This window comes from Rhinolophus hipposideros (genome assembly GCF_964194185.1).
Source record: "Rhinolophus hipposideros genome assembly, chromosome: 19".
In the NCBI taxonomy this organism is placed as follows: domain Eukaryota; kingdom Metazoa; phylum Chordata; class Mammalia; order Chiroptera; family Rhinolophidae; genus Rhinolophus; species Rhinolophus hipposideros.
The window spans coordinates 6,590,406-6,602,317 of record NC_138065.1 but is presented as its reverse complement, the minus strand read 5'-3'; the positions used below and the strand labels follow the sequence as shown (position 1 = coordinate 6,602,317).

Here is an 11,912-nt window from a genome sequence, read left to right as displayed (position 1 = left end):
GTCTGCTCGAGACAGATGGAGATGGGGAGGTGTAGAGAAGGGTCCTGTGGAAAGGGATTGTGGGTGACATTCAGAGCTAGAAGCCCCTGTCATACTGGTGTGGAGGTGTCCGCCTCTCAGCCTAGTAACGTCAGTACAGTAAGAACTTCATCAGCCTGGGTTACTCTGTTTACTTTCTGAGACAGTGATCAGATGGAGCTGGCACAGCAGAGCAGGAAGTGGAAAGGGGCTTGTGCCCGGGCTGGCAGAATGTCCGTTCTCACACTATGGCCGGTACTTGCACAGGAAGTGTTGGCGTTTGTTACATTCGTTGCTGTTCCAAGTTAAAAAATCTGTAAAAAAAAAAAAAAAAAAACAGACATTTAAGTCCAGCTAGTCCTTCTCCATTGAGCTTGTCAGCATTTTCTGGGTGTTGTGCTTGGAACCATGGAGAAGGGGCAGTGATGGTTAATCTTATGTGTGGGCTTGGCTCGGATGTGGTGTCCAGGGGTTTGGTCACACACCAGTCTGAATGCTGATGTGAGGTATTTTTTTTCAGATGTCATTAGCATTCAAATCAGTAGACTCTAAGTAACGCAGATTACCTTCCATTATGTGGGTAATCATCCAATCAGTGAACCTCTCAAGAGTAGAGATGGAGGTCCCTAGAGAATTAGAGAGGAGAGGAGAGAGGAGAGGAGCGGAAGAGAGAATTCTGTCCCCAAACTGCCCTTGGACTCAAGACTACAACCTCAAAGCTGGCAGGCAAATCCATCTCCCTGTGGATTTCAGATTTGCCCGTCCAGACGAAGATGAGCTAATTCCTTAAAATAAATCCATCTTTCTATATATATGTACATTCGATTACTTCTCTTTCTCTGGAAAACCTTGACGAATACAGGTACTAACTTTGCTAACAGGAAGAAATATGGTTTAAATGTCACACACAAATGCAGAAGCTCCCCGCCAGCGCTGCTTCTGAGGGAAGGCCGGGCTCCACAAAAGCCCCTGAAACCTGGGTGCCCGTTTGTGTATCAGACAGGATGTTGAGCGGAACAGAGGGGTTGACCTTTCCTCAAGTCCACAGCTGAGGCTCTAAGAAGCTCCTGTTCGAAGTTCAAAGAATTAGAAACTGCTGAAGCCAGCCATGTCCCAACAGGCCATTCATTTACAAAGAAGGACTGACAGCAAGGAGGATTTTTGAAAGACTGAAGTCTTTTTGAGATGTCCAACTATATCCCTTCCAGAAACCAAGCTCTACAGACTCCTTTGTCATCCTGGGGTTTCTGTCGCAGTGACAAGGCACTAGCTGTCTGCCTGGGCTGACCTACAGATCTGGTTCTGACACCAGTGTGGGTTGGGTGGGTGGACAAGGGCCTGGCGAGACAGGACACGATGGCACAACAGGAAAAGGGGGGTGAGGCACGCCCCCTCTGGCTCCTAGATCCCAGGAAGTATAGGGGAATGGGGCCAGTCCCTGCTCGCATCCATGGGGCTCAGAGCTAGGGCCACTGAGTGTAAACAAAATAGAGACTACAAGCTTTCTGGGAACTGTCACAGTGTGGGGTAAAGAGAACACAGCACGAGCCTTCAAACAACCGAGGAGAACACACAGCCGGCTCACCCGTGGGCACTAACCTAGGGAGATGTCTGCTTAACTCTCCTGCTTCCAACCTCAAGGCCACGAGAGCCACGAGTGAGCATATACCTGATAAGCACTTTACATATACTGAGCTGATCAGGACCATTAATTCTCCCCTTTTATAGAGAGGCATCTGAGGCCCAGAGGGAAGAAATCTACTCAAAGTCACCGCCCAGCTAAGCGAAGGAGTTGGAACCTCACCCCAGGCATTCAGAGCCCATGGTCTTGACCCAAAGTACGTGAATATGAAATTCGTTTTAAAATTGTGGAATCCTAGTGATCATGATTAAGTGTCTCAAAGTGAACCAGTGGATAAGTCCAGAAGTATGGTGAAAGGCAATTTTCCAGAGTCACAAAAGAGTTACATTGGGATATAAAAGAAGACTCTGAAAGAGTGAGGGAAGGAGGAATACAATAAAATGCCCTTTAAGGTCCTTTTTAAACAGATAAAAAAGGAACAAGTCCAGTCACACAGACCTGCACACACAGGATGTGTGTACGTGTCGCTGTGTGTTGAGATATTAATACTATACTTTTGAGTCTCAAAGAAACAATTTAGTCCCTGAGTCGGTGGGGCTCCCTCTGTTATACAAATACAAAATGACATTGACGGGGCTGAGGAGAAGGTCCTTTGAAATCCGACCTTCCACCAGTTTCTCTCTAATCCTTGTTTCATTCCCTGTGCTTTTCTGTCTGGAGAGCCTGCATTCTGATAGCTCAGACCTGGGTTGAGTGAACCTGGAAAGGAAGAGAGTCCAAAAGACCTGGTCTTCTCAGGCGCACATTAGGCTTCTGGTTCCCACACAGGCACTTTGCAGATGTGAATGGGGACGGACAGGGGAAAGATTTTTGTTGGAGAACTTTGTCCAGTTGAAATCTCAGAATCACAGGAGGGGCTTAGGAAACTGCTGGTCCACTGCTTTCCCCCCAAGCTGGTCCGGCCTCCAGCCCAAGAGATTCTGTGTTGTACGTCCTCTGCGGTCCCTGGAATTCGTATTTTAAAAATGTTCTTCACTCGAGTCTCATCTGCCATTGAGCCTCTCTTCAAACACTTTGAGTGCTGCAACTACAATGTCCACTTTGCTTCGTTAACTCTAGCGATCGGTGTCTCACTGCTTTCTGGGGGAGCACATTCTATTTCTGGATACTGCTCATCGCTCAAAGTTTTGTCCTTACTTTGGACAGAAACCCCCATTTTGGTAGCTTCTACCTATTGTCTTGATTGTGTTCCTTTCCTCTGAGCTGACTGACGCCTTTAACAGCAGCAGTTGTGGTCTCTGTGAGTATGTGGAAAGTCCTTTCTTCGTCTGTGATAAGATGCTGTTATCTCTGAGGGAGTTTCTGGACCTGGCCTCAAAGTCTGTCTCCTCGTGTTCCCCATTCATCCTTTGCTGTTAGAATGTTCTCTCACGCTATCTTGTGTGCATATAAACTATATTCCTCAGACAACAGTGAGCCCTGCGCCATGTCCCTTTGCACCTGAGCCCCAGTACTGGGGTCCTCAGCCCGGGCTCACTGCTTGTCTGGGAGGGAGTCCTGGTGATGCTATGATGATCTTCTAAACCCACTGTGATAGTCTCTTTGGCACCGAGTCGCCTTTTCATCTTTAATGTTCTGTTTTCTTGTTTTACAATTGAAATCTTACACAGCACTTACTAGCTGTTGTTCTCAAATGGGAGTGATTTTGCACACTCCCTCTCCCCCAGCGGACATTTAGCCATGTCCGGAGACATTTTTGGTTGTACCAACCTGTATGTAAGGGGGTGCCCCTGGTATCTGCTGATTAGAGACTATTACAGGGAAGCCCCGACAACAAGGAATTACCAGCCCCAATGTCATTAGCACCAAGGTAGAAAACTAACTTATTAGCATAAAAAGCAAAGAATGAAAGCGGGCAAGAGAAATGAGGGTGCTTAACTGTGCTGCCTGCAGCTGAAGTCCTGGGCGCTGGGTTTCGGGGATGAAACTCAGGGAAACAAATGGGAGGGAGGAATAGGGCAAAAGTGAGCTTTCCAGGGCTCGTGTGGGGGAACCTGATTGTAAAGGAGTAGGAAGGGAGTCACACGTGCTCCCTGTGGTCTGCGCTTCCCAAAATGTGACATATTCCCCCCTCATGGCATATAGTAGGATTTAAAAATAAATATATTTAAGAAAAAAGTGATTGGATTTAAAGAAAATATTATGTAAAAAACTGAACAGCTGGTACATTAATAATGCAGATTGTAAATGGTCACCAAGGACCATTTACAAGGAAGGTTGGTGCACAACGTTTGTAACAAGGCCACCGCCATGTAGAAAACACGAGTTGCTGTGTGAAATGGAGGGAGAGGGAGCCATGCTCATTTTTGCTCTAATGGATAAGAGACGGAGCTGCCACTTGGGGGCGGGCATCGCGTTTTGAACTTACTGTTGTAGGCGCTCATCTCAGCACAGTGCTTGTTCCCACCCACGGACTTGCCAGACCAGGTTCTGTATAAATACGTGGCCCCATCGATCCACCGCCACTGCTGCCTCTGCCGATGACAGGAGGTGGAAAACATGTACAGATCAGCCTCCCCACCGGCCCCCAACCCCTGGCGGTCCCCTCAGGCCCCTTTACAACGCAGTTTTCATTGTAAAAATTGGGAAAGTGCAAAAATGTGTAAAGAAGGGAAAACAGAAAAGTCACTTCATTTGACCACTAAGAGGAAACCGTTACTGACATTGTAGTACATTTACTTCCGGTGTAAACATTTTTGTCAACCACAATAGTTGTATGTGCTACAAAGGTGGGGCTCTTTAAAATACACATGCACCTTTGTAACTTGCTTTCTAAACATTTTTTTAATGGTTTAAGGGATGTACCACTTAATAATTCTCCTGTTGATGAACGTTTATGTTGTTTCCAGGTGACAATGATGACACAGGATACTGCGACAAACAGCTTTGTTCGTAAAGCTCCTTCTGTACTTAAAATTATTTTCTGAGGATACCAGTGGACAAAGGGCATGGATATTTTGAGGGTATTGATATGCATTGCCACACTGCTCTCCAAAACAATTCAGCTGGAGGAATTTACAACCCCACCTACTGGGCAATTGCTCCATATCCTGCAAAATACTATTTATTACGAACACAGAGCAAAAGTTGGATAAGACGACAAGTCAAGCTAGATGTTATTTTCATTTGCATTTCTTTGATAACTAGAGACAGTGTACATTTTTGAGAACATTTATCCACCACTTACTTTGCTCAGTCGTAAGTGTTAAAAAATTAAATTACAAAAACAATCTGGTAGAAATAGATGTAAATATTTATTTTACCTCTAAATGAGGGCATCCTGACTGATAGCAGTATGAATATATAAAAATGTAAAATTAATTGTAAAAAAACACACAACATCTATGGCCATGTTTTATCAAGAAACAGAAAATCGGAGTGTTCTCTCTGTGCGCTCCTTGTTTGCTTGGGGTAACTATAGAAGCCCCACAAAGAATGTGTAAACTGCAGACCCCACAGGGACCTCAGTGACAAGCCTGAAGACCTCACATGCCATTCGTCACAGGGGGGTTTTAATGAAGAGTAAAATGAGGGTCCAGTAAAAAAAGCTAAGGATAACGTTAAAAATATAATAGCATCCAGGAAAAAGCTTAGCTGAAAATTTCCAACTTTAAGTCCAGATCTAACAGGGATTTCATTAAGCTAGGTCCCGCAACAGGTCTCAGTTTCTCTCTGTGAGCGTTTACATATATATATATATATATATATATATATATATATATATATATATGTATATAATGTATATATATATGTATATATATATGTATATATAATCATACATACTTACACAAACTTTTTTTTTTTGGAAGGCTCTGAAAAGCTGGCAATTTCATGTCCTAAGGTTTGGGAAGTGTTTAATTAGATAGAAGGTTTGTAAAATGATGCCATAGAAATCATATCGTCTAGTGAGAGCCGGAACTGGGACCCTGACTTTGAGGCCGTGTCCCCTCTCAGTAGGAGGCACGTAACTGAAGATCAGTTACGTGTGCCCCTTGTCGGGAGGCCTGGAGGTCATTTCCCAGAGAGGGGCTATCTCTCTGGCTTTCCCAAGGGGACATTTGTGGGCCAAGTCTGAGGTTACCTTCTGTGGGTCGTGCAGGCCGATCCATACGGGCAGTGTTCTTTGGTAGCCACCTATGTACTCTGCTATGATGTTGGCTTCCTTTAAATTCAAGATGGATGCCAGGTGGGCTCCGTTTCCAAAGGACTGACACTCGAGCTGTGGGGTGGGGGGGAAGTCATGTTAATGACATCTTGAGATTTAAAAGCATAGCCCTCACCTCAGAACCCTAGTGTGCCAAGCAGCATGGAGTCACCTAGCCCTCATCTCCTCCAGAAGTTGTGATCTAAATCCCAGAGAAGACTTCCTGTCACCACGGGAGAAAACACAAGTGCCCAAGTGTCAGGTCTCAGAGGAAGAGGCAGTTCCAGGCAAGGGCACACATTTTAGGGTCCTGCTCTTGCCTCTTATTAGTTTGTGACCTTAACAAGTCACTTCACCTCTCTGAGGCGCAGTTGCCTTATCTCTAAATGGAGAAAATCATTACTGGAAGTTGATACAGAATTACATAGGGAGTTATGAGGAGGATGTAATTGTTATAATTACATGTTATCGTGCGGCATTTCAAATAAATCTAAGGAACCCCTGATTCTAAAATGTGCCATTCTCCAATCTGAAACTTAACAGCCTGATTAAACAAGGCAAACATTTTAGACATACACATTTAATAGATAGATAATAGAGATATTATCTATCTATCTATAAAATAGATATTATCTATCTATAAAATACTTTATTTTATGTTCTTTTGAGCTTATGTTACAGGATCTGCCTACGTGATAAACCTTGACTTTAATAAAAACATGGTTAGGCTGTGGTTGTATTCCAATGCGCTTGCCTTCAGGCTCCTGCTTGGGATTAGCTGTGGTTACTGCTTAATGTTAATTCGTCCTCACGCTTGCCGTACCCGTTACAATCCCAAAATGCTTTTATACCCGGAATTTCATTTGACTTTCAAATTTGTGAGGCATGGAAACCAGATTACCAGTTAACAATTAGTGAGGGTACCAGTCACAGAAAATTCCCGGGACAGGAGAGGAAACAGTCTTGGAGTGTGTTGAAGTGATATTTTTTCCTCCAGGTTCATGACAAAGCTAGAAAAGAACTCAGACGTCCACCTCAAATTCAAGACCGGATCTACCTGTCATTCTTAGTGTCCCTTCCATGGGCTTCCAGGCGTCTCGAGAACTAAGACTGGCCATTGGTATTAGCCAGGAGTCATGGCGCAGCAGCAGCCGTGGTGTCGGCTTGGCGGGTCCTTTCCCTGTACCTTCTCTGCCCTCCGGTTCTGCAGTGGTTAACTCTGCCCGGGCTCGGTATCAATCCTGTGGACCGTTTTTGCCTGGACAAGCTGAATTGAGTGTCTACCACTTTCGGCAAGTTACGAGTATTTTGATATATCCTCCTGACAACCCCTTGAGGTAACAGCTATCAGTTATCCCCATTTTACAGCAAGAAAACTGTGAAAGTGAGCTATGTCTGGCAGAGGCATGATTTAAGCTCTGATCCATAGACCTCCAAGGCTCCAAGAGCTTCCTCTTCGTCTTGGCAGAATTAGTGTTGGAGTCTCTGGGGACAGGCCTTCAAATGTCTTTCCAAGACTTCTTCAAGTTGCTGCCCAAGAACTGAGGAGAAAGTCCATTGCTCCCCATGACTTCTTTTTCTTTCAGTGGAGAGTCTGGGGAACCCTGACTTTGTTTAGGCCTTTACTAGAGACTGTCATTCACATCAGCTCAGGAAAGTGTTGCATTAGAGCCGATTTCCCTGGGTTTGCTCTGCTCGCTACTCTCGGTATAATCTTGGAGAAATCACTTACGCTCGCACTGCACTGGAATTTTCTGTTTAAGTGCCACAATCGGGCATTAATTCTGCACTTTGTAAGGCCAGACATGGCTTTTGTATTCTCCGTAGCTGTCATGGGGGAGTGATATTTTTCCCATCATCACTGAATCGTTCCTGTTCCAGGCTTCTGAGGCCATTTGGGGCCCCAATCTCGCCACGTTGCCCCCCGTGGTTCCTCCACAGTCACTTTGGTTAAACCACCACAGCTCAGAGAGATAGCAGCACTGACTCCCCAGGCTCTTCTGAGGAAACTTATTTTGACTGGCAATTTGGGTATCTGTCAGACAAAGCCTCAGTGAAATAGAAGGGATACATTTGTTGGGTGTAGAGACAGTAAAGCCTCCAGTTTGTTTGGATTTCTTCGCTTTCCAGCAGGTGGCTCTGCGGCCGGTGCTCCAGGCCTGTCTACACACTGGTTCTCTTTCTGGTAAATCTCGTACTGCAATTCAATTATTCTTTTTGCAAGTTCCTCATCTTCTCCTCCTCCTTTGATATATATGTGTTCCTGTCTTTCTCACTGACAGCGAACTCCTGGAGAGAAGGGGCTGTTTCTTGTTCACTTTTACATTTTTGCAGCCCATCGAAGGTCTGGACCTAGAGCACGTGCCCCATCAGTGCTCACAAAATTGAATAAGTTGAACACACGCAACCCTCTTCTCTCCCTTTCACCAGCCAGGTGACTTCTCAGAATGCCAAGGAAGGACTGTGGATTCTGAGTGAAGCGTGTCCTGGAGCTCTGGGTGACCCTTAGCTTTAGTATATGTGCTGCCGAAGCGAGCACGACCCCTAGCTTTAGAGAAGGCAGTGCAACGATAGGCCAGATGTCTTACCTCTGCATCAGACCAGTTCCTCAGCTTCCGGAAGTACCCATAGCAATGGGACTTGTGATAAAACCATCCAGTAGCACAGCTGGGCCTCATGAGGATGACTGCACAAAAATGAAAGGCGAAGACAAGTTATGATGGCAAAAACAATCAATTCTGACTGGAGCCAGTTTACGGACCTAAAACCCCTTGAGTGCAAGGAATGTTGGGTACCCTTCGGCTGGACCCTGGCACACTGCTAAAAAAAAGTTACACTGTTCATCTTTCTCCCAGCCTTCTCCAAAAGGCCTTTTACTGAGGTAGCTGTACATTGGGGGAAAGGAAATATTCAAACCTTTTGAGGATTATTAGGCACTAGCTCTGAACAGACACTAACTCCAGGAGACCCAAAATGTCACTAGAGTCCACTAGTCAGAGCAGGGGCTTATGGAGGTCAGGTGATCAACGGAGTTTTAGCTCAGGTCCATCTCCCAGTGGGCCCAGAGGGTCCCTACACCCATCCTGCAGCTATTTCCCCAGTTACTGAATGCATTGCTAAGTAGACATACTCAGTAACCGGCAGAACCCCCACACTGGTAGTGAGGTCAAGCAGGCCTAATTCAAGCCATCGCAAGAGTGGACGAGGGGCAGACATTGGTGGCATGAGGCATGGCAAGGAGGGAGTGGCATTTTGGGCCAGGAAGACACGGGACGGGTTCGACAGCAACTTGGCTGGAACTTGAGAATAGGTGAGTCAGTAGCAAAGGGAGGGGAACAGTTTAAGCAAAAGGGGTGGGTGAGTAGAGGAATGGAGGCAGGAATGTGCAAGACATATGCACAGAAAGAGCAAGCACGGGTTTGCCTCAATTATCCGTCAGGCAAGCACAGTCAGAAGGGAAGGAAAGGGAAGGGCCTAGAGGCCAAGGAAGCCGTCATCAGAGAGGCGCAGGCTCTTGCTGCCAGGTGACTGGCAAATGGGCCGCACCACCAGAGTCATTCCGATTGCCGGTTTGACGACCAGAACCCTCCTGAGAGACAGAGGTGCATAGCCCCATTATTTCACCTCTGTTAGCGTTAGTTGTCTTGTTTGCACAATGGGCTGCCCATAGGTACCTTCCTTACTGGATTCTTGGCAGGCCTAAATGGGATGATGTCTGAACAGAGCCAGTGTGTAGTAATTGTTCAATAGTTAGTAGCTACTTAATAAATTACCGCTATTAAAACAATAATGTGATCACTATAACCAGTGTAGTATTTTTGAAAATAGTCACTGGATGGAGCATTTAATCATCCACGAATCATGTTGCTCTCTGACATCCCGCATGTGATTGCTTCAGGTGAAGGGCAGCTACGGGCCAGCACAAAGAAATTGCTGCTGGGGCAATAAGGGTAATAATCTTGACCACCAGACAAGAGAGAAAATGCGTTTCTCAGTTCCCCGTACTTCCCTTAGGTGTCAGATTGAACTTTTTCCATAAGCCACAGTGCAAAGAAAATATAGGATGTGTCGTAAGAGAGGTTCTCCTGAGACAGTAAAGTAGAAAGTCTCTCTGCAGCGGGGAGGAAGATTTGTGGAAAACTGATGGAAAGACCAGGGGTCAGTGTTCTGGCTTTACCTCCTCCAGGAGAGAAACCAGGGAGCTTTGGTTTAATCCCAGAGCTGGGTGGCCTATTTCTCACTTCCCAGGATATAGTTAGGGCAAATTTCAAGCCCCCTTAGAGAAGCCAGAATCAGAGCAACAGGAAACTACCTGATCAGTTGGTTAGAAACAGCCATGGAAAGTGGCTCCGTGGGAGGGACGGGGTGGGGCAGCTTTTCAGAGCTGCTTACATACTAGCCTGGTTCAGAGAGGGGGGCTGAGTTCCCTAGGTCCTGAGCTGCCATAGACAGTTGAGACAACTGGTGGCTGAAGCAGATTTGGTAGCCGTTGGTAGCCGCAGCTATCAACAAGATGCTCAAAGAAGCCTGTTTCTCTTTGTATTTCCTTCCAGTCTCTCTTCCCCTTGGCCAGCGTATTTTCCACTGGGAGAAGTGCCAGGTGACATAGGGCATTGGACGCCCTCAAGAGGCCCTGTTCTCAACAGAAGTGCCACTCAGGCATGACTTCTTTGCTCACTCCACCACATACAACGCCCAGCAAGGCCATTGAATGGCACCCAGAGCATCACTTAATCTTGCTGAGTGACCTTGGGCAAGTCCCTACCCTTCTGGGGGCCTCATTTCCCTCATAAATAGAACAAAGGAGTCACACCAGATGAGCCCACATTTCACTTCCTTCCATTTTAGATATTCGATGATACTTATTCTTAGCTCACTCAGGCAACTTTCTTCCCCTGCTTTCTCTACTGGTAGATTCTAGGGCACTGCTTCCCACTTTCGCGACATGTCACTTTATACTGGCTGCTGGGTCCGTACGCGTGGAGGAGCCATCCCTCCAACGAGGTTGTAAGTCCCTTGCAAACTGGAATTCCTGATAGCTTCCAATAGGAAAACAACGCGTAAACATTGGGTCGTTCTAGGTGTCAGGTGCTTTAAATACCTTACCTCTACCTTTCATCATAAACTTGCAAAATAATTATCATAGTCTACAAGTACTTGATGCTTTAACTCTGGCTCACAATCATACAAGATTGGAGTTTGTTTGATTCTAAATTCCTTGCACTTTTTAATTTTTTAACCACATCACATTGCCTTTCATTCCTGCCTTTAACATCTATTTTCTGCAGTGCCTAAATATTTTTTGGGGAAGTGGGGGGATAGTGGGGGGTGGCAAATGAATCTGGCTATGCCATGGGAGCTGCGTGAACACTGGCTGTGGGCTCAGTTCCAGCTGAGTGACAGGTACTCACCACCCAGGACATCAGTGCTGACTATACAGCTTAACAGGAGGAGCAGGGGCACGCTTCTAGAAGCCATTGTCCTCTTCTCCTGGGACAGACGTGCTTTGGAGACCGTGACTAAAAGGATCTCAGAGCCCTGGTCAGTTTTTTCCTTGAAGCTCCTGGATTCACCTAGATCTGCAATCTAAACACATTTGCACGGGTGAGGCGGGCCCGGGAATTCAGATGCCAAATCACACATGGAGGAAAAAAAACATCTTTTTCTGGCGAAACCCAGATTGTGCAATAAAAGGGAATATCAAGATCAATGTAGAAATCAGGAAATTTTAACTCATGAGGTTTGGTTGTCATCTGCAAGGTCTGCGCCAGTGCCAGGGACCTAACTGTACTGGGCTGAGTAGTTTAAAAGTCTGAATGGAGGCATTTGGTGTCTTCTGGAGAGCCTGCCCCTGCTATTCTCAGGAGAGCCAGCAGAGGGCGGCCAAGGCAAGCTTTCTCACACCTGAGGCGTAATGGGCTTCCTACAGCCAAGTCAATGAAATCAAATCGGCCCCAACAGTGAATTTTTTGATGTTCGATTTCAAAGTGACTATATGGTCCAATACCCAATTTTACAGATGAGAAAGCCTGAGGCTGATGGGTCTGAAGTCATTCGTTCATTGTCACACAGCGACAGCCCGAGTGTCTGACTTCAGCTCAACCCTCT

General features: G+C 46.0%; 1 protein-coding gene across 1 annotated transcript; it reads right to left on the bottom strand.

Moving 5' to 3' along the window:
- Window positions 1-264: 264 nt before the first annotated feature.
- REG4 (regenerating family member 4) lies at window positions 265-11,282 on the bottom strand (the record flags this gene model as incomplete). Its single annotated transcript, XM_081025137.1, has 5 exons — window positions 265-332; window positions 4,029-4,134; window positions 5,742-5,879; window positions 8,393-8,490; window positions 11,216-11,282. The coding sequence occupies 5 exons, from the start codon at window positions 11,280-11,282 to the stop codon at window positions 265-267; spliced, it is 477 nt and encodes a 158-aa protein (XP_080881263.1).
- Between the last annotated feature and the right edge of the window lie 630 nt (window positions 11,283-11,912).